The sequence below is a fragment of the Salmo salar genome, chromosome 29, assembly GCF_965601325.2.
Source record: "Salmo salar chromosome 29, fSalSal1, whole genome shotgun sequence".
Taxonomy (NCBI): Eukaryota; Metazoa; Chordata; class Actinopteri; order Salmoniformes; family Salmonidae; genus Salmo; species Salmo salar.
Window position 1 is genome coordinate 43,180,001 of NC_138319.1, and position 23,093 is coordinate 43,203,093.

A 23,093-nucleotide genomic window follows, 5' to 3' on the forward strand; every position below is an offset into this window, starting at 1 on the left:
AGTTAGCAGGTTGCTGGTCCTATAGATGGTAGTTAGTGTGTTGCTGGTCCTATAGAGGGTAGTTAGTGTGTTGCTGGTCCTATAAAGGGTAGTTAGCAGGTTGCTGGTCCTATAGAGGGTATTTAGTGTGTTGCTGGTCCTATAGAGGGTAGTTAGCACGTTGCTGGTCCTATAGAGGGTAGTTAGTGTGTTGCTGGTCCTATAAAGGGTAGTTAGTAGGTTGCTGGTCCTATAGAGGGTAGTTAGTGTGTTGCTGGTCCTATAGAGAGTAGTTAGTATGTTGCTGGTCCTATTGAGGGTAGTTAGTGTGTTGCTGGTCCAATAGAGGGTAGTTAGTATGTTGCTGGTCCTATTGAGAGTAGTTAGTATGGTACTAAGAGAGTAGTTAGTATGTTTCTGGTCCAAAAGAGGGTAGTTAGCAGGTTGCTGGTCCTATTGAGGGTAGTTAGTGTGTTGCTGGTCCTATAGAGGGTAGTTAGTGTGTTGCTGGTCCAATAGAGAGTAGTTAGCAGGTTGTTGGTCCTATTGAGGGTAGTTAGTATGTTGCAGCTCCAATAGAGAGTAGTTAGCATGTTGCTGGTCCTATTGAGGGTAGTTAGTATGGTACTATAGAGAGTTGTTGGTATGTTGCTGGTCCAATAGAGAGTAGTTAGCAGGTTGCTGGTCCTATAGAGTGTAGTTAGTGTGTTGCTGGTCCTATAGAGTGTAGTTAGTGTGTTGCTGGTCCTATAGAGGGTAGTTAGCAGGTTGCTGGTCCTATAGAAGGTAGTTAGTATGTTGCTGGTCCTATAGAGGGTAGTTAGTATGTTGCTGGTACTATAGAGAGTAGTTAGTATGTTGCTGGTCCAATAGAGAGTAGTTAGCAGGTTGCTGGTCCTATAGAGGGTAGTTAGTGTGTTGCTGGTCCTATAGAGGGTATTTAGTGTGTTGCTTGTCCTATAGAGGGTAGTGAGCAGGTTGCTGGTCCTATAGAGGGTAGTTAGCAGGTTGCTGGTCCTATAGAGGGTAGTTAGTAAGTTGCTGGTCCAATAGAGGGTAGTTAGTATGTTGCTGGTCCTATAGAGGGTAGTGAGCAGGTTGCTGGTCCTATAGAGGGTAGTTAGTAGGTTGCTGGTCCAATAGAGAGTAGTTAGCAGGTTACTGGTCCTATAGAGAGTAGTTAGTGTGTTGCTGGTCCTATAGAGGGTAGTTAGTGTGTTGCTGGTCCTATAGAGGGTAGTTAGTGTGTTGCTGGTCCTATTGAGGGTAGTTAGTAGGTTGCTGGTCCTATTGAGAGTAGTTAGTAGGTTGCTGGTCCTATAGAGGGTAGTTAGTAGGTTGCTGGTCCTATAGAGGGTAGTTAGTGTGTTGCTGGTCCTATTGAGGGTAGTTAGTGTGTTGCTGGTCCTATTGAGGGTAGTTAGTAGGTTGCTGGTCCTATAGAGGGTAGTTAGTAGGTTGCTGGTCCTATAGAGGGTAGTTAGTATGGGACTATAGAGAGTAGTTAGTATGTTGCTGGTCCAATAGAGAGTAGTTAGTAGGTTGCTGGGACTATAGAGAGTAGTTAGTATGTTGCTGGTCCTATAGAGGGTAGTTAGCAGGTTGCTGGTCCTATAGAGGGTAGTTAGTGTGTTGCTGGTCCTATAGAGAGTAGTTAGTGTGTTGCTGGTCCTATAGAGGGTAGTTAGTATATTGCTGGTCCTATAGAGAGTAGTTAGTATGTTGCTGGTCCTATAGAGGGTAGTTAGTGTGTTGCTGGTCCTATAGAGGGTAGTTGGTATATTGCTGGTCCTATAGAGAGTAGTTAGTATGTTGCTGGTCCTATAGAGGGTAGTTAGCAGGTTGCTGGTCCTATAGAGGGTAGTTAGTGTGTTACTGGTCCTATAGAGGGTAGTTAGTATGTTGCTGGTCCAATAGAGAGTAGTTAGTGTGTTGCTGGTCCTATAGAGTGTAGTTAGTGTGTTACTGGTCCTATAGAGGGTAGTTAGTGTGTTGCTGGTCCTATAGAGGGTAGTTAGTGTGTTGCTGGTCCTATAGAGGGTAGTTAGTATGTTGCTGGTCCAATAGAGAGTAGTTAGTGTGTTGCTGGTCCTATAGAGGGTAGTTAGTATGTTGCTGGTCCAATAGAGAGTAGTTAGCAGGTTGCTGGTCCTATTGAGGGTAGTTAGCAGGTTGCTGGTCCTATAGAGGGTAGTTAGCAGGTTGCTGGTCCTATAGAGGGTAGTTAGCAGGTTGCTGGTCCTATTGAGGGTAGTTAGCAGGTTGCTGGTCCTATAGAGGGTAGTTAGTGTGTTGCTGGTCCTATAGGGGGTAGTTAGTATGTTGCTGGTCCTATAGAGGGTAGTTAGCAGGTTGCTGGTCCTATAGAGGGTAGTTAGTAGGTTGCTGGTCCTATTGAGGGTAGTTAGCAGGTTGCTGGTCCTATAGAGGGTAGATAGTGTGTTGCTGGTCCTATAGAGGGTAGTTAGTGTGTTGCTGGTCCTATAGAGGGTAGTTAGCAGGTTGCTGGTCCTATAGAGGGTAGTTAGTGTGTTGCTGGTCCTATAGAGGGTAGTTAATAGGTTGCTGGTCCTATTGAGGGTAGTTAGTATGGTACTATAGAGGGTAGTTAGCAGGTTGCTGGTCCTATTGAGGGTAGTTAGTATGGTACTATAGAGAGTAGTTAGTATGTTGCTGGTCCAATAGAGAGTAGTTAGCAGGTTGCTGGTCCTATAGAGGGTAGTTAATAGGTTACTGGTCCTATAGAGGGTAGTTAGTGAGTTGCTGGTCCAATAGAGAGTAGTTAGCAGGTTGCTGGTCCTATAGAGGGTAGTTAGCAGGTTGCTGGTCCTATAGAGGGTAGTTAGCAGGTTGCTGGTCCTATTGAGGGTAGTTAGCAGGTTGCTGGTCCTATAGAGGGTAGTTAGTGTGTTGCTGGTCCTATAGGGGGTAGTTAGTATGTTGCTGGTCCTATAGAGGGTAGTTAGCAGGTTGCTGGTCCTATAGAGGGTAGTTAGTAGGTTGCTGGTCCTATTGAGGGTAGTTAGCAGGTTGCTGGTCCTATAGAGGGTAGATAGTGTGTTGCTGGTCCTATAGAGGGTAGTTAGTGTGTTGCTGGTCCTATAGAGGGTAGTTAGTGTGTTGCTGGTCCTATAGAGGGTAGTTAGCAGGTTGCTGGTCCTATAGAGGGTAGTTAGTGTGTTGCTGGTCCTATAGAGGGTAGTTAATAGGTTGCTGGTCCTATTGAGGGTAGTTGGTATGGTACTATAGAGGGTAGTTAGCAGGTTGCTGGTCCTATTGAGGGTAGTTAGTATGGTACTATAGAGAGTAGTTAGTATGTTGCTGGTCCAATAGAGAGTAGTTAGCAGGTTGCTGGTCCTATAGAGGGTAGTTAATAGGTTACTGGTCCTATAGAGGGTAGTTAGTGAGTTGCTGGTCCAATAGAGAGTAGTTAGCAGGTTGCTGGTCCTATAGAGGGTAGTTATCGTTCGTCCAGACATGAGTTGAGGTGATTTTAAGAGCTATAGACGTATTACTGACGTTTGCTAGAGCTTTTTAATCAGAGACTAAAGGGAATCTGGTCGACAAAACTATCTATGGATTGTAACGTAACTGGCCATTCTTATGAGAGAAGCAGACGTGATGCTTTAAAAAATAAATATGACTAAAATGTTCTTAAAGTTTATGTGTTGTTTATTTTACAGGACAGAATGTTTTGCTTCCTAACTGATAGCATGACACAATATCACTGTAGCCTTCTGCTATTATTACATGGTACTTTAACCCTCTTTGTCTCTTCAAACAAAGAAAACAGTATGGTTCAATTGTACAAACAGCATTGTGTGTCTTTATAAAAAATGTGATTTTGTTGCAAAATGACAATGTTTTCTTTTTTTATATATTTTAAATTATTATTCTGCTATCAATCGGCAAAATAAACAGCATTGGACAAATTACGAATACTTTGTCAGCACTTGTCCTTATTACATGATTATCATTACCTGCTTATTACATGATTATCATTACCTGCTTATTACATGATTATCATTACCTGCTTATTACATGATAATCATTACCTGCTTATTACATGATAATCATTACCTGCTTATTACATGATTATCATTACCTGCTTATTACATGATAATCATTACCTGCTTATTACATGATTATCATTACCTGCTTATTACATGATAATCATTACCTGCTTATTACATGATTATCATTACCTGCTTATTACATGATAATCATTACCTGCTTATTACATGATAATCATTACCTGCTTATTACATGATAATCATTACCTGCTTATTACATGATAATCATTACCTGCTTATTACATGATAATCATTACCTGCTTATTACATGATAATCATTACCTGCTTATTACATGATTATCATTACCTGCTTATTACATGATAATCATTACCTGCTTATTACATGATAATCATTACCTGCTTATTACATGATAATCATTACCTGCTTATTACATGATAATCATTACCTGCTTATTACATGATAATCATTACCTGCTTATTACATGATTATCATTACCTGCTTATTACATGATTATCATTACCTGCTTATTACATGATAATCATTACCTGCTTATTACATGATTATCATTACCTGCTTATTACATGATAATCATTACCTGCTTATTACATGATAATCATTACCTGCTTATTACATGATAATCATTACCTGCTTATTACATGATAATCATTACCTGCTTATTACATGATAATCATTACCTGCTTATTACATGATAATCATTACCTGCTTATTACATGATTATCATTACCTGCTTATTACATGATAATCATTACCTGCTTATTACATGATTATCATTACCTGCTTATTACATGATAATCATTACCTGCTTATTACATGATTATCATTACCTGCTTATTACATGATAATCATTACCTGCTTATTACATGATTATCATTACCTGCTTATTACATGATAATCATTACCTGCTTATTACATGATTATCATTACCTGCTTATTACATGATAATCATTACCTGCTAATTACATGATAATCATTACCTGCTTATTACATGATAATCATTACCTGCTTATTACATGATAATCATTACCTGCTTATTACATGATAATCATTACCTGCTTATTACATGATTATCATTACCTGCTTATTACATGATAATCATTACCTGCTTATTACATGATAATCATTACCTGCTTATTACATGATAATCATTACCTGCTTATTACATGATAATCATTACCTGCTTATTACATGATAATCATTACCTGCTTATTACATGATAATCATTACCTGCTTATTACATGATTATCATTACCTGCTTATTACATGATTATCATTACCTGCTTATTACATGATAATCATTACCTGCTTATTACATGATATCATTACCTGCTTATTACATGATAATCATTACCTGCTTATTACATGATAATCATTACCTGCTTATTACATGATAATCATTACCTGCTTATTACATGATAATCATTACCTGCTTATTACATGATAATCATTACCTGCTTATTACATGATTATCATTACCTGCTTATTACATGATTATCATTACCTGCTTATTACATGATAATCATTACCTGCTTATTACATGATTATCATTACCTGCTTATTACATGATTATCATTACCTGCTTATTACATGATAATCATTACCTGCTTATTACATGATTATCATTACCTGCTTATTACATGATAATCATTACCTGCTTATTACATGATAATCATTACCTGCTTATTACATGATTATCATTACCTGCTTATTACATGATTATCATTACCTGCTTATTTCCTGATGATGGCTCACCGCTCTTCGTACTTGGCGACTTCAACCTCCTGACGTCAGCCTTCGATTCATTTCTCTCCCCTCCTTGCCTCTTTTGACCTCACCCCTTCTCAATCCCCTCCCACTCACAACGCAGACAACATGAACTCATCTCTACTAGAGGCTGTTCTCCTACTAATCTCACTGTAACCCACCTCCAGGTCTCTGTTCTCCTACTAATCTCACTGTAACCCCCCTCCAGGTCTCTGTTCTCCTACTAATCTCACTGTAACCCCCCTCCAGGTCTCTGTTCTCCTACTAATCTCACTGTAACCCCCCTCCAGGTCTGTTCTCCTACTAATCTCACTGTAACCCCCCTCCAGGTCTCTGTTCTCCTACTAATCTCACTGTAACCCCCCTCCAGGTCTCTGTTCTCCTACTAATCTCACTGTAACCCCCCTCCAGGTCTGTTCTCCTACTAATCTCACTGTAACCCCCCTCCAGGTCTGTTCTATACTAATCTCACTGTAACCCCCCTCCAGGTCTCTGTTCTCCTACTAATCTCACTGTAACCCCCCTCCAGGTCTCTGTTCTCCTACTAATCTCACTGTAATGTTCTCCTACTAATCTCACTGTAACCCCCCTCCAGGTCTCTGTTCTCCTACTAATCTCACTGTAACCCCCCTCCAGGTCTCTGTTCTCCTACTAATCTCACTGTAACCCCCCCCTCCAGGTCTGTTCTCCTACTAATCTCACTGTAACCCCCCTCCAGGTCTCTGTTCTCCTACTAATCTCACTGTAACCCCCCTCCAGGTCTCTGATCTGCTACTAATCTCACTGTAACCCCCCTCCAGGTCTGTTCTCCTACTAATCTCACTGTAACCCCCCTCCAGGTCTGTTCTCCTACTAATCTCACTGTAACCCCCCTCCAGGTCTGTGTTCTCCTACTAATCTCACTGTAACCCCCCTCCAGGCTCTGTTCTCCTACTAATCTCACTGTAACCCCCCTCCAGGTCTCTGTTCTCCTACTAATCTCACTGTAACCCCCCTCCAGGTCTCTGTTCTCCTACTAATCTCACTGTAACCCCCCTCCAGGTCTGTTCTCTTACTAATCTCACTGTAACCCCCCTCCAGGCTCTGTTCTCCTACTAATCTCACTGTAACCCCCCTCCAGGTCCCTGTTCTCCTACTAATCTCACTGTAACCCCCCTCCAGGTCTCTGTTCTCCTACTAATCTCACTGTAACCCCCCTCCAGGTCTCTGTTCTCCTACTAATCTCACTGTAACCCCCCTCCAGGTCTCTGTTCTCCTACTAATCTCACTGTAACCCCCCTCCAGGTCTGTTCTCCTACTAATCTCACTGTAACCCCCCTCCAGGTCTCTGTTCTCCTACTAATCACACTGTAACCCCCCCCTCCAGGCTCTGTTCTCCTACTAATCACACTGTAACCCCCCCCTCCAGGTCTCTGTTCTCCTACTAATCTCACTGTAACCCCCCTCCAGGTCTGTTCTCCTACTAATCTCACTGTAACCCCCCTCCAGGTCTCTGTTCTCCTACTAATCTCACTGCAACCCCCCTCCAGGCTCTGTTCTCCTACTAATCTCACTGTAACCCCCCTCCAGGTCTCTGTTCTCCTACTAATCTCACTGTAACCCCCCTCCAGGTCTCTGTTCTCCTACTAATCTCACTGTAACCCCCCTCCAGGTCTGTTCTCCTACTAATCTCACTGTAACCCCCCTCCAGGCTCTGTTCTACTACTAATCTCACTGTAACCCCCCTCCAGGTCTGTTCTCCTACTAATCTCACTGTAACCCCCCTCCAGGTCTCTGTTCTCCTACTAATCTCACTGTAACCCCCCTCCAGGCTCTGTTCTCCTACTAATCTCACTGTAACCACCCTCCAGGTCTCTGTTCTCCTACTAATCTCACTGTAACCCCCCTCCAGGTCTGTTCTCCTACTAATCTCACTGTAACCCCCCTCCAGGTCTCTGTTCTCCTACTAATCTCACTGTAACCCCCCTCCAGGTCTCTGTTCTCCTACTAATCTCACTGTAACCCCCCTCCAGGTCTCTGTTCTCCTACTAATCTCACTGTAACCCCCCTCCAGGTCTCTGTTCTCCTACTAATCTCACTGTAACCCCCCTCCAGGTCTCTGTTCTCCTACTAATCTCACTGTAACCCCCCTCCAGGTCTCTGTTCTCCTACTAATCACACTGTAACCCCCCTCCAGGTCTCTGTTCTCCTACTAATCTCACTGTAACCCCCCTCCAGGTCTCTGTTCTCCTACTAATCTCACTGTAACCCCCCTCCAGGTCTGTTCTCCTACTAATCTCACTGTAACCCCCCTCCAGGTCTCTGTTCTCCTACTAATCTCACTGTAACCCCCCTCCAGGCTCTGTTCTCCTACTAATCTCACTGTAACCCCCCTCCAGGTCTCTGTTCTCCTACTAATCTCACTGTAACCCCCCTCCAGGTCTGTTCTCCTACTAATCTCACTGTAACCCCCCTCCAGGTCTCTGTTCTCCTACTAATCTCACTGTAACCCCCCTCCAGATCTCTGTTCTCCTACTAATCTCACTGTAACCCCCCTCCAGGTCTCTGTTCTCCTACTAATCTCACTGTAACCCCCCTCCAGGTCTCTGTTCTCCTACTAATCTCACTGTAACCCCCCCTCCAGGTCTGTTCTCCTACTAATCTCACTGTAACCCCCCTCCAGGTCTCTGTTCTCCTACTAATCTCACTGTAACCCCCCTCCAGGTCTGTTCTCCTACTAATCTCACTGTAACCCCCCTCCAGGTCTCTGTTCTCCTACTAATCTCACTGTAACCCCCCTCCAGGTCTCTGTTCTCCTACTAATCTCACTGTAACCCCCCTCCAGGTCTGTTCTCCTACTAATCTCACTGTAACCCCCCTCCAGGTCCCTGTTCTCCTACTAATCTCACTGTAACCCCCCCTCCAGGTCTGGTCTCCTACTAATCTCACTGTAACCCCCCTCCAGGTCTCTGTTCTCCTACTAATCTCACTGTAACCCCCCTCCAGGTCTCTGTTCTCCTACTAATCTCACTGTAACCCCCCTCCAGGTCTCTGTTCTCCTACTAATCTCACTGTAACCCCCCTCCAGGTCTCTGTTCTCCTACTAATCTCACTGTAACCCCCCTCCAGGTCTGTTCTCCTACTAATCTCACTGTAACCCCCCTCCAGGTCTCTGTTCTCCTACTAATCTCACTGTAACCCCCCTCCAGGTCTCTGTTCTCCTACTAATCTCACTGTAACCCCCCTCCAGGTCTGTTCTCCTACTAATCTCACTGTAACCCCCCTCCAGGTCTCTGTTCTCCTACTAATCTCACTGTAACCCCCCTCCAGGTCTCTGTTCTCCTACTAATCTCACTGTAACCCCCCTCCAGGTCTCTGTTCTCCTACTAATCTCACTGTAACCCCCCTCCAGGTCTCTGTTCTCCTACTAATCTCACTGTAACCCCCCTCCAGGTCTGTTCTCCTACTAATCTCACTGTAACCCCCCTCCAGGTCTCTGTTCTCCTACTAATCTCACTGTAACCCCCCTCCAGGTCTCTGTTCTCCTACTAATCTCACTGTAACCCCCCTCCAGGTCTCTGTTCTCCTACTAATCTCACTGTAACCCCCCTCCAGGTCTGTTCTCCTACTAATCTCACTGTAACCCCCCTCCAGGTCCTGTTCTCCTACTAATCTCACTGTAACCCCCCTCCAGGTCTCTGTTCTCCTACTAATCTCACTGTAACCCCCCTCCAGGTCTCTGTTCTCCTACTAATCTCACTGTAACCCCCCTCCAGGTCTCTGTTCTCCTACTAATCTCACTGTAACCCCCCTCCAGGTCTCTGTTCTCCTACTAATCTCACTGTAACCCCCCTCCAGGTCTCTGTTCTCCTACTAATCTCACTGTAACCCCCCTCCAGGTCTCTGTTCTCCTACTAATCTCACTGTAACCCCCCTCCAGGTCTCTGTTCTCCTACTAATCTCACTGTAACCCCCCTCCAGGTCTCTGTTCTCCTACTAATCTCACTGTAACCCCCCTCCAGGTCTCTGTTCTCCTACTAATCTCACTGTAACCCCCCTCCAGGTCTGTTCTCCTACTAATCTCACTGTAACCCCCCTCCAGGTCTCTGTTCTCCTACTAATCTCACTGTAACCCCCCTCCAGGTCCTGTTCTCCTACTAATCTCACTGTAACCCCCCTCCAGGTCTCTGTTCTCCTACTAATCTCACTGTAACCCCCCTCCAGGTCTGTTCTCCTACTAATCTCACTGTAACCCCCCTCCAGGTCTCTGTTCTCCTACTAATCTCACTGTAACCCCCCTCCAGGTCTCTGTTCTCCTACTAATCTCACTGTAACCCCCCTCCAGATCTCTGTTCTCCTACTAATCTCACTGTAACCCCCCTCCAGATCTCTGTTCTCCTACTAATCTCACTGTAACCCCCCTCCAGGTCTCTGTTCTCCTACTAATCTCACTGTAACCCCCCTCCAGGTCTCTGTTCTCCTACTAATCTCACTGTAACCCCCCTCCAGGTCTCTGTTCTCCTACTAATCTCACTGTAACCCCCCTCCAGGTCTGTTCTCCTACTAATCTCACTGTAACCCCCCTCCAGGTCTGTTCTCCTACTAATCTCACTGTAACCCCCCTCCAGGTCTCTGTTCTCCTACTAATCTCACTGTAACCCCCCTCCAGGTCTCTGTTCTCCTACTAATCTCACTGTAACCCCCCTCCAGGTCTCTGTTCTCCTACTAATCTCACTGTAACCCCCCTCCAGGTCTGTTCTCCTACTAATCTCACTGTAACCCCCCTCCAGGTCTCTGTTCTCCTACTAATCTCACTGTAACCCCCCTCCAGATCTCTGTTCTCCTACTAATCTCACTGTAACCCCCCTCCAGGTCTCTGTTCTCCTACTAATCTCACTGTAACCCCCCTCCAGGTCTCTGTTCTCCTACTAATCTCACTGTAACCCCCCTCCAGGTCTCTGTTCTCCTACTAATCTCACTGTAACCCCCCTCCAGGTCTCTGTTCTCCTACTAATCTCACTGTAACCCCCCTCCAGGTCTCTGTTCTCCTACTAATCTCACTGTAACCCCCCTCCAGGTCTCTGTTCTCCTACTAATCTCACTGTAACCCCCCTCCAGGTCTGTTCTCCTACTAATCTCACTGTAACCCCCCTCCAGGTCTGTTCTCCTACTAATCTCACTGTAACCCCCCTCCAGGTCTGTTCTCCTACTAATCTCACTGTAACCCCCCTCCAGGTCTCTGTTCTCCTACTAATCTCACTGTAACCCCCCTCCAGGTCCCTGTTCTCCTACTAATCTCACTGTAACCCCCCTCCAGGTCTCTGTTCTCCTACTAATCTCACTGTAACCCCCCTCCAGGTCTGTTCTCCTACTAATCTCACTGTAATGCCCCAATCCGAGCACTCAGTTTTGTCACCTGTGGTTTGTTGGCCCCACCCCTATGGAACGCCAGCTCCCGCTCAGCCCAGTCCAAGATCTTCTCTGTCTTGGCACCCCAATCATGGAACCAGCTTCCCCATGGAGCTCGGACAGCAGAGTCCCTTCCCATCTTTCGAAAGTACCTGAAACTCTAGCTCTTCAATGAGTATCTTAAATAATACCCCTGCTCACCTCGACACCCCCCCCCCCGAGCAACACAATGCTGAACCAACCCAATGCTGAACCAACCCAATGCTGCACAATGCTGCACCAACCCAATGCTGAACCAACCCAATGCTGAACCAACACAATGCTGAACCAACCCAATGCTGAACCAACCCAATGCTGCACAATGCTGCACCAACCCAATGCTGAACCAACCCAATGCTGAACCAACACAATGCTGAACCAACACAATGCTGAACCAACCCAATGCTGCACCAACCCAATGCTGAACCAACACAATGCTGCACCAACCCAATGCTGCACCAACCCAATGCTGCACAATGCTGAACCAACACAATGCTGCACCAACACAATGCTGAACCAACCCAATGCTGCACCAACACAATGCTGCACCAACACAATGCTGAACCAACCCAATGCTGCACCAACCCAATGCTGCACAATGCTGAACCAACACAATGCTGAACCAACACAATGCTGAACCAACCCAATGCTGCACCAACACAATGCTGCACCAACACAATGCTGCACCAACACAATGCTGAACCAACCCAATGCTGCACCAACACAATGCTGCACCAACACAATGCTGAACCAACCCAATGCTGCACCAACACAATGCTGCACCAACACAATGCTGAACCAACCCAATGCTGAACCAACACAATGCTGAACCAACCCAATGCTGAACCAACACAATGCTGCACCAACCCAATGCTGCACAATGCTGAACCAACACAATGCTGAACCAACACAATGCTGAACCAACCCAATGCTGCACAAACACAATGCTGCACCAACACAATGCTGAACCAACCCAATGCTGCACCAACCCAATGCTGCACAATGCTGAACCAACACAATGCTGAACCAACACAATGCTGAACCAACCCAATGCTGCACCAACACAATGCTGCACCAACACAATGCTGCACCAACCCAATGCTGCACCAACACAATGCTGCACCAACACAATGCTGAACCAACCCAATGCTGCACCAACACAATGCTGCACCAACACAATGCTGAACCAACCCAATGCTGCACCAACCCAATGCTGCACAATGCTGAACCAACACAATGCTGAACCAACACAATGCTGAACCAACCCAATGCTGCACCAACACAATGCTGCACCAACACAATGCTGAACCAACACAATGCTGAACCAACACAATGCTGAACCAACCCAATGCTGCACCAACCCAATGCTGAACCAACCCAATGCTGCACAATGCTGAACCAACACAATGCTGCACCAACACAATGCTGCACCAACCCAATGCTGAACCAACACAATGCTGAACCAACCCAATGCTGAACCAACACAATGCTGCACCAACCCAATGCTGAACCAACCCAATGCTGAACCAACCCAATGCTGAACCAACCCAATGCTGAACCAACCCAATGCTGCACCAACACAATGCTGAACCAACACAATGCTGCACCAACACAATGCTGAACCAACCCAATGCTGCACCAACACAATGCTGCACCAACACAATGCTGAACCAACACAATGCTGCACCAACACAATGCTGAACCAACCCAATGCTGAACCAACACAATGCTGCACCAACACAATGCTGCACCAACACAATGCTGCACCAACACAATGCTGAACCAACACAATGCTGCACCAACACAATGCTGAACCAACACAATGCTGAACCAACCCAATGCTGAACCAACCCAATGCTGAACCAACCCAATGCTGAACCAACACAATGCTGCACCAACACAATGCTGCACCAACACAATGCTGAACCAACCCAATGCTGAACCAACCCAATGCTGCACCAACACAATGCTGCACCAACACAATGCTGAACCAACACAATGCTGCACCAACACAATGCTGAACCAACCCAATGCTGCACCAACACAATGCTGCACCAACACAATGCTGAACCAACACAATGCTGCACCAACACAATGCTGAACCAACCCAATGCTGAACCAACACAATGCTGCACCAACACAATGCTGCACCAACACAATGCTGCACCAACACAATGCTGAACCAACACAATGCTGCACCAACACAATGCTGAACCAACACAATGCTGAACCAACCCAATGCTGAACCAACCCAATGCTGAACCAACCCAATGCTGAACCAACACAATGCTGCACCAACACAATGCTGCACCAACACAATGCTGAACCAACCCAATGCTGAACCAACACAATGCTGCACCAACACAATGCTGCACAATGCTGAACCAACACAATGCTGAACCAACACAATGCTGCACCAACCCAATGCTGCACCAACCCAATGCTGAACCAACACAATGCTGCACCAACACAATGCTGCACCAACCCAATGCTGAACCAACACAATGCTGAACCAACACAATGCTGAACCAACACAATGCTGCACCAACACAATGCTGCACAATGCTGAACCAACACAATGCTGAACCAACCCAATGCTGAACCAACACAATGCTGCACCAACACAATGCTGCACCAACACAATGCTGCACCAACCCAATGCTGAACCAACCCAATGCTGAACCAACCTAATGCTGCACCAACACAATGCTGAACCAACCCAATGCTGAACCAACCCAATGCTGAACCAACACAATGCTGCACCAACACAATGCTGAACCAACCCAATGCTGAACCAACCCAATGCTGCACCAACCCAATTGCAGTTGAAGGTAAGTTTGTTGAGTCCTTTGTTGAAGGTCAGTGTAACTACCAAGCCTGTGATTGGTGGTTGTCCCACCTAGCTACCTAAAGATGAATGCACTGTAAGTCGAACTGGAGCGTCTGTTAAATTTTGTTATTTTTTTTAAAGATCAATAACAAAAAGGTACATTCATAGTATTTACCAAGCAAAAATACACTAATTGATTTGACCATTACAAGTAAAAAATAAACACAATGAATTACAAAATAAAACCAAAATTATACCCAAGCCAACCCTCCAACCCCACATTTGACCACATTATTAATGAGGTTCAAGATATCTTACAGCTGAATTTGACCACATTATTAATGAGGTTCAAGATATCTTACATTTACATTTGACATTTTAGTCATTTAGCAGATGCTCTTATCCAGGTTTACATAAAATTATATATTTTTTTTTTACATTTTTGGATGGGGAGCATCCCTGCACAGCTATTTTCAGGTCTCTCCAGGGATGTTCGATCAGGTTCAAGTCCGGGCTCTGTGTCACGATCCTCGTCTTCTGACGATATCGCGAAATCACTGTCGGAGAACGTGGACCAATACGCAGCAGGTTGTGTGCTCAACATCATGTTTATTAAACACGTTGATCACGAAAAAACAATAAATGCAGACAACAGGACAGGAGACAGTTTCGCAGGCTATACCTAGCAGTGCAAAAAACAACTACCCACGAAACACAAAGACAAACACACCCTACTATATAGGACTCCCAATCAAAGGCAACTCAACACACCTGCCTTCAATTGGGAGTCCAACCCCAATTAACTAGACATAGAAACACAGACATAGACCAGTGACAAACCCCATAAACATACATCAACTCCCCTCTGCCACGTCCTGACCAAACTACAATAACCAAATATAGTCTATACTGGTCAGGACGTGACACACTGGCTGGGCCACTCAAGGACATTCAGAGACTTGTCCCGAAGCCACTCCTGCGTTGTCTTGGCTGTGTGCTTAGGGTCGTTGTCCTGTTGGAAGGTGAACCTTCACCCCAGTCTGAGGTCCTGAGCGCTCTGGAGCAGGTTTTCATCAAGGATCTCTCTGTACTTTGCTCCATTCATCTTTTAAGATCCTCTTCCCTACCTCCAACACAGACAACCCATCGCCGCAATCTACTGGAGACTTATTGTGGGAAGCTTGTGGAAGGCTACCCAAAACGTTTGACCCAAGTTAAACAATTTAAAGGCAATGCTAGCAAATACTAATTGAGTGTATGTAAACTTCTGACCCACTGGGAATGTAATGAAAGAAATAAACCCTGAAATAAATCATTCTCTCTACTACTATTCTGACATTTCACATTCTTAAAATAAAGTGGTGATCCTAACTGACCTAAGACAGGGAATTTTTACAAGGATTAAATGTCAGGAATTGTGAAAAACTGAGTTTAAATGTATTTGGCTAAGGTGTATGTAAACTTCAGAGTTCAACTGTACGAGAAAAACAAACCACATTCAGAAGTCAAGGCATTTTTTTATAAGATGATGATGTAAGATGATGAAAAATGTACTTTCTGTGCCTCTGATATGTGGTTGTCCCACCTACAGTGCATTCGGAATGTATCCTTGACTTTTTCCACATGTTACGTATGCAATATATATATATACGTATATATAAGCTCCCACAGTTGACAGGGCATGTCAGAACAAAAACCAAACCAGGACGTCGAAGGAAATTTCCGTAGCGCTCCAAGACAGGACTGTGTCGAGGCACAGATCTGGGGAAGAGTAGAAAAACATTTCTGCAGAATTGAAGACTACGGTGAAGCCTGGTGGTCTGATGAAACCAAGATTGAGATCTTTAGCCTGAATGCCAAGCGTCACGTCTGGAGGAAACCTGGCACCATCCCTACGGTGAAGTATGGTGGTGGAAGCATCATGCTGTGGGGATGTTTTTCAGCAGCAGGGACTGGGAGACTATTCAGGATTGAGGTATAGATGAACAGAGCAAAGTACAGAGAGATCCTTGATGAAAACCTGCTCCAGAGCGCTCAGGACCTCAGACTGGGGTGAAGGTTCACCTTCCAACAGGACGACAACCCTAAGCACACAGCCAAGACAATGCAGGAGTGTCAAGCTTGTAGCGTCATACCCATGAAGACTCGAGGCTGTAATCTCTGCCAAAGGTGCTTCAACAAAGTACTGAGTAAAGGGTCTGAATATTTATGTAAATGTGATATTTCAGTTTTTATTTGTAATACATTTGATAAAATTTCTAAACCTGTTTTTGCTTTGTCATTAAGGGGTATTGTGTGTAGATTTATGAGGGAAAAAAATATTTAATCTATTTTAGAACAAGGCTGTAAAGTAACAAAATGTGGAAAAATAAAAACATTTCCAATGTATATTGTAATATTTCTTTATTTAGTTTTTCACTCAACTGCATTTATACAAACTCTTGAGTAAAATATGAATTTGAAACAGAGATTTGATTGTTTATTGTTTTATCATTAGAGATCTGGTCACAGGCTTCACGATAATTAGCTTTGTGATTTTGAGAGGGTTTATTCATTATGTTTGATCGTTAGAAAATACATTTAAAAAAAAAATGTTTTAAAATCATAACTCATCATTGAAATGTAGAGAAAATATAACAAAACATCAAATATAGCAACTGATCACGAGATAAAAAATAAAGACATGTTCCTCGAATCAATGTTTAAAAAAGACCTGCTGTTTATTCTGTTCAGCTGGTAGAACATATCAATGAAGGACTGGGCGATAGTTTTGTTCAATTGTTCAATAAATAATATATTTTTTAAATGTATTTTTTTTTTACTGCTTGTAACGTACTGTTAGTAATCAAGCATAGCACAAATTCAGCTTAAGTATGTATGAAGTATACAGGGCATCCACCTTGACCTGGATGTGAAAGGTATGGTACCGTTTGTTTTGAGTTTAGCACAGGTTCTCTGTTCGAGGTCTTCAGTTCAGCATGTTGCTGCAACTTCTACACTGTTCTGTTGAAAAACTATTTAAAAAAAAAACATTCTCTCTCTCTCTCTATCGACTTGAAAACAACTTGAACACAATCAAGGAACGTTTTCAACTCTAATAAGCTATGTCCCGATGTCATCCCAACTGATTGACTCCGCACACTTAGAACAGCCCCGCCTTCTTCTTCAGGTCGTTCTGCCGCCACTTGGGCAGCCGCTGAAAACCAGACCGAGAACAACCCAGCAGGTTCTCCAGATCCACATCAGAGAGATAGTCCTGACAATGGAGAGAGAGAGAGAGAGCGAGAGAGAGAGAGAGAGAGAGAGTGAGAGAGAGAGAGCGAGAGAGAGCGAGAGAGCGAGAGAGAGCGAGAGAAAGCGAGAGAGCGAGAGAAAGCGAGAGAGAGAGAGAGAGAGAGAGAGAGAGAGAGAGAGAGAGATTTTTGCACATTGTTACAACACTGTATATAGACACAATGTGACATTTAAAATGTCTTCATTCTTTTGGAACTTCAGTGAGTTTAATGTTTAGTGTACATTTTTATTGTTTATTTCACTTTTGTTTATAATCTACTTCACTTGCTTTGGCAATGTTAACAAATGTGTCCCCATGGCAATAATGCCCTTGATTTGAGAGTGAGAGACAAACATACTTCATGTGTTATGCTGACCCCTGCTGGCCCCTGCTGTCAGTTCACCCCCATATTCCCCAGAAGTAATAAATATTATTTAGAGAAAGTTTGTCATTTCCTGTTTTACTTCTGGGGGGGAATGGCATTAACCATTTTGATTACCTCTGTGCAAAAGTCTCCTCCCTCGCAAATGGAAACTCTAGGCCAACCCGCCACCCCCCTTCCTCTAATTTCACCCATGTTTATCATGGCCAAAAATGTAAAAAAAAATGTGTTATCCTGAATTTTAACGATATATCCAATTTGGACTTTGTGTGCTGTGGAAATCATTTATCATCCGTACACGGGCTTGAAAATCACCAAACCAGTTTAAGAACCACCTTTTCCCAATTCTAATTTGTCTAAATAATAAACGATGACAAATATTACCATTCCCCCAATAACCTGCTGTACAGTACAGTCTCAGCAGTACTGTTTTATAATGGCATCATCACCTCTCTCCTATTAGGGTCCACTCCCTTGGGCAGCTCCTTAGGGCTCTTGTTGAGCAGCAGCTCAGGGCCCAGGTACTCTCCAGTCCTGGGGGTTGGGGTGGTGGAGGGGCCCAGGGTGGTGGAGGGGCCCAGGTACTCTCCAGTCCTGGGGGCCGGGGTGATGGAGGGGCCCAGGTACTCTCCAGTCCTGGGGGTTGGGGTGGTGGAGGGGCCCAGGGTGATGGAGGGGCCCAGGGCAGGGGAGGACAGGGTGGGGGACAGGCAGTCCTGACCTACAGGGGTGGCTGGGCTGGAAGGGCCACAGGAGCCCCCTCCTGTCCCAAGGTGGAGCTTGTAGGAGGGTGGAGAGCTGAACTGGGCTGGGCCTCCTGGAGCACTGTACCCACCACCTCCATTACTCCCCCCAGCAGAACCCTTACTCAGCTCTGTGTTGTTCAGATTCTACAGGTAACAAGAGGATGAGGGAGATTTAGATACTGATATCTCCTCTAACAGGTGAGAGCTGATATCTCCTCTAACAGGTGAGAGCTGATATCTCCTCTAACAGGTGAGAGCTGATATCCCCTCTAACAGGTGAGAGCTGATATCTCCTCTAACAGGTGAGAGCTGATATCCCCTCTAACAGGTGAGAGCTGATATCTCCTCTAACAGGTGAGAGCTGATATCTCCTCTAACAGGTGAGAGCTGATATCCCCTCTAACAGGTGAGAGCTGATATCTCCTCTAACAGGTGAGAGCTGATATCCCCTCTAACAGGTGAGAGCTGATATCTCCTCTAACAGGTGAGAGCTGATATCTCCTCTAACAGGTGAGAGCTGATATCCCCTCTAACAGGTGAGAGCTGATATCCCCTCTAACAGGTGAGAGCTGATATCTCCTCTAACAGGTGAGAGCTGATATCTCCTCTAACAGGTGAGAGCTGATATCCCCTCTAACAGGTGAGAGCTGATATCTCCTCTAACAGGTGAGAGCTGATATCCCCTCTAACAGGTGAGAGCTGATATCCCCTCTAACAGGTGAGAGCTGATATCCCCTCTAACAGGTGAGAGCTGATATCTCCTCTAACAGGTGAGAGCTGATATCCCCTCTAACAGGTGAGAGCTGATATCCCCTCTAACAGGTGAGAGATGATATCTCCTCTAACAGGTGAGAGCTGATATCCCCTCTAACAGGTGAGAGCTGATATCTCCTCTAACAGGTGAGAGCTGATATCTCCTCTAACAGGTGAGAGCTGATATCCCCTCTAACAGGTGAGAGCTGATATCTCCTCTAACAGGTGAGAGCTGATATCCCCTCTAACAAGTGAGAGCTGATATCTCCTCTAACAGGTGAGAGCTGATATCCCCTCTAACAGGTGAGAGCTGATATCTCCTCTAACAGGTGAAAGCTGATATCTCCTCTAACAGGTGAAAGCTGATATCTCCTCTAACAGGTGAAAGCTGATATCCCATCTAACAGGTGAAAGCTGATATCCCATCTAACAGGTGAGAGCTGATATCCCCTCTAACAGGTGAGAGCTGATATCCCCTCTAACAGGTGAGAGCTGATATCCCCTCTAACAGGTGAGAGCTGATATCTCCTCTAACAGGTGAGAGCTGATATCCCCTCTAACAGGTGAGAGCTGATATCCCCTCTAACAGGTGAGAGCTGATATCTCCTCTAACAGGTGAGAGCTGATATCCCCTCTAACAGGTGAGAGCTGATATCTCCTCTAACAGGTGAGAGCTGATATCCCCTCTAACAGGTGAGAGCTGATATCCCCTCTAACAGGTGAGAGCTGATATCTCCTCTAACAGGTGAGAGCTGATATCCCCTCTAACAGGTGAGAGCTGATATCCCCTCTAACAGGTGAGAGCTGATATCTCCTCTAACAGGTGAGAGCTGATATCCCCTCTAACAGGTGAGAGCTGATATCTCCTCTAACAGGTGAGAGCTGATATCTCCTCTAACAGGTGAGAGCTGATATCCCCTCTAACAGGTGAGAGCTGATATCTCCTCTAACAGGTGAGAGCTGATATCCCCTCTAACAAGTGAGAGCTGATATCTCCTCTAACAGGTGAGAGCTGATATCCCCTCTAACAGGTGAGAGCTGATATCTCCTCTAACAGGTGAAAGCTGATATCTCCTCTAACAGGTGAAAGCTGATATCTCCTCTAACAGGTGAAAGCTGATATCCCATCTAACAGGTGAAAGCTGATATCCCATCTAACAGGTGAGAGCTGATATCCCCTCTAACAGGTGAGAGCTGATATCCCCTCTAACAGGTGAGAGCTGATATCCCCTCTAACAGGTGAGAGCTGATATCTCCTCTAACAGGTGAGAGCTGATATCCCCTCTAACAGGTGAGAGCTGATATCCCCTCTAACAGGTGAGAGCTGATATCTCCTCTAACAGGTGAGAGCTGATATCCCCTCTAACAGGTGAGAGCTGATATCTCCTCTAACAGGTGAGAGCTGATATCCCCTCTAACAGGTGAGAGCTGATATCCCCTCTAACAGGTGAGAGCTGATATCTCATCTAACAGGTGAAAGCTGATATCTCCTCTAACAGGTGCGAGCTGATATCTCCTCTAACAGGTGAAAGCTGATATCCCCTCTAACAGGTGAAAGCTGATATCCCCTCTAACAGGTGAGAGCTGATATCCCCTCTAACAGGTGAGAGCTGATATCCCATCTAACAGGTGAAAGCTGATATCTCTTCTAACAGGTGAAAGCTGATATCCCCTCTAACAGGTGAAAGCTGATATCTCCTCTAACAGGTGAGAGCTGATATCTCCTCTAACAGGTGAGAGCTGATATCCCCTCTAACAGGTGAGAGCTGATATCCCCTCTAACAGGTGAGAGCAGATATCCCATCTAACAGGTGAAAGCAGATATCCCCTCTAACAGGTGAGAGCTGATATCCCCTCTAACAGGTGAAAGCTGATATCTCCTCTAACAGGTGAGAGCTGATATCCCCTCTAACAGGTGAGAGCTGATATCTCCTCTAACAGGTGAGAGCTGATATCCCCTCTAACAGGTGAGAGCTGATATCTCCTCTAACAGGTGAGAGCTGATATCTCCTCTAACAGGTGAGAGCTGATATCTCCTCTAACAGGTGAGAGCTGATATCCCCTCTAACAGGTGAAAGCTGATATCCCCTCTAACAGGTGAGAGCTGATATCCCCTCTAACAGGTGAGAGCTGATATCTCCTCTAACAGGTGAGAGCTGGTTGGATGATTTAAAACATATGTAAATGAATGTGTCTTTGCTTACAATCATTCATGTTTGATGCATGCAAAGGTTAGGCTTGTATTTGTTATATTATAATGACAATAAAAAGGTGGTAATTTTTCTAACTTGGTTGAGTTAGTAACGTTCTTGCTGGAGTTTGTTAGTGAATAACTTACTACAGTAATCTGAGAGATAGAGGCAACATCATCCAGCTTCTGTTTCAGTTCCTCATAGGAGGAGCCTCCCTGTTGAGAAGAGAAGATCCACCAGTCTGTTAGCACCAGTCTGTTAGCACCAGTCTGTTAGCACCAGTCTGTTAGCACCAGTCTGTTAGCACCAGTCTGTTAGCACCAGTCTGTCTGTTAGCACCAGTCTGTTAGCACCAGTCTGTTAGCACCAGTCTGTTAGCACCAGTCTGTTAGCACCAGTCTGTCTGTTAATTAGCACCAGTCTGTTAGCACCAGTCTGTTAGCACCAGTCTGTCTGTTAGCACCAGTCTGTTAGCACCAGTCTGTTAGCACCAGTCTGTCTGTTAGCACCAGTCTGTCTGTTAACACCAGTCTGTTAGCACCAGTCTGTTAGCACCAGTCTGTCTGTTAGCACCAGTCTGTTAGCACCAGTCTGTTAACACCAGTCTGTCTGTTAGCACCAGTCTGTCTGTTAACACCAGTCTGTCTGTTAACACCAGTCTGTCTGTTAACACCAGTCTGTCTGTTAGCACCAGTCTGTTAGCACCAGTCTGTTAACACCAGTCTGTTAACACCAGTCTGTTAACACCAGTCTGTCTGTTAACACCAGTCTGTCTGTTAACACCAGTCTGTCTGTTAGCACCAGTCTGTCTGTTAGCACCAGTCTGTCTGTTAACACCAGTCTGTCTGTTAGCATCAGTCTGTTAGCACCAGTCTGTTAACACCAGTCTGTTAACACCAGTCTGTTAGCACCAGTCTGTCTGTTAACACCAGTCTGTCTGTTAACACCAGTCTGTCTGTTAACACCAGTCTGTTAGTACCAGTCTGTTAACACCAGTCTGTTAGCACCAGTCTGTTAACACCAGTCTGTCTGTTAACACCAGTCTGTTAGCACCAGTCTGTTAGCACCAGTCTGTTAGCACCAGTCTGTCTGTTAACACCAGTCTGTTAGCACCAGTCTGTTAACACCAGTCTGTTAACACCAGTTGGTTAACACCAGTCTGTTAACACCAGTCTGTTAGCACCAGTCTGTTAGCACCAGTCTGTTAGCACCAGTCTGTTAACACCTGTCTGTTAACACCAGTCTGTCTGTTAACACCAGTCTGTCTGTTAACACCAGTCAGTCTGTTAACACCAGTCTGTTAACACCAGTCTGTTAACACCAGTCTGTCTGTTAGCACCAGTCTGTTAGCACCAGTCTGTTAACACCAGTCTGTCTGTTAGCACCAGTCTGTTAGCACCAGTCTGTTAACACCAGTCTGTCTGTTAACACCAGTCTGTTAGCACCAGTCTGTTAACACCAGTCTGTCTGTTAACACCAGTCTGTTAGCACCAGTCTGTCTGTTAACACCAGTCTGTTAGCACCAGTCTGTTAACACCAGTCTGTCTGTTAACACCAGTCCAGTCTGGTAATAGATCACCGGTCTGTGATCTTCATGTTAAGAATCATAAATACATTTATTCAAACTCTACCCTGTAAGTACATGAGCAGAACACATTAACAAACACAGATTGATTCGAGTCCCCACCTCTTC

The 23,093-nt window shown here is 45.0% G+C and overlaps 2 protein-coding genes across 4 annotated transcripts in view; one reads left to right on the plus strand and one right to left on the minus strand.

Moving 5' to 3' along the window:
- LOC106590697 (1-phosphatidylinositol 4,5-bisphosphate phosphodiesterase delta-1) overlaps positions 1-3,918 on the plus strand; it is a 109,377-nt gene extending 105,459 nt beyond the window's left edge. For all 3 annotated transcript variants that reach the window (XR_014383106.1, XR_014383105.1, XM_045710677.2), the window contains one exon: positions 1-3,918. This exon is cut by the window's left edge. The gene's annotated coding sequence lies outside the window, so the exon portion shown is untranslated.
- Positions 3,919-16,439: 12,521 nt separating this feature from the next.
- Positions 16,440-23,093, minus strand: part of vill (villin-like) — a 65,567-nt gene continuing 58,913 nt past the window's right edge. Inside the window, 3 exon segments of the mRNA XM_082970834.1 lie at positions 16,440-17,309; positions 18,159-18,599; positions 21,547-21,615. Of these exon segments, the coding sequence (XP_082826960.1) occupies positions 17,196-17,309; positions 18,159-18,599; positions 21,547-21,615 (624 nt within the window). The 3' untranslated portion in view covers positions 16,440-17,195.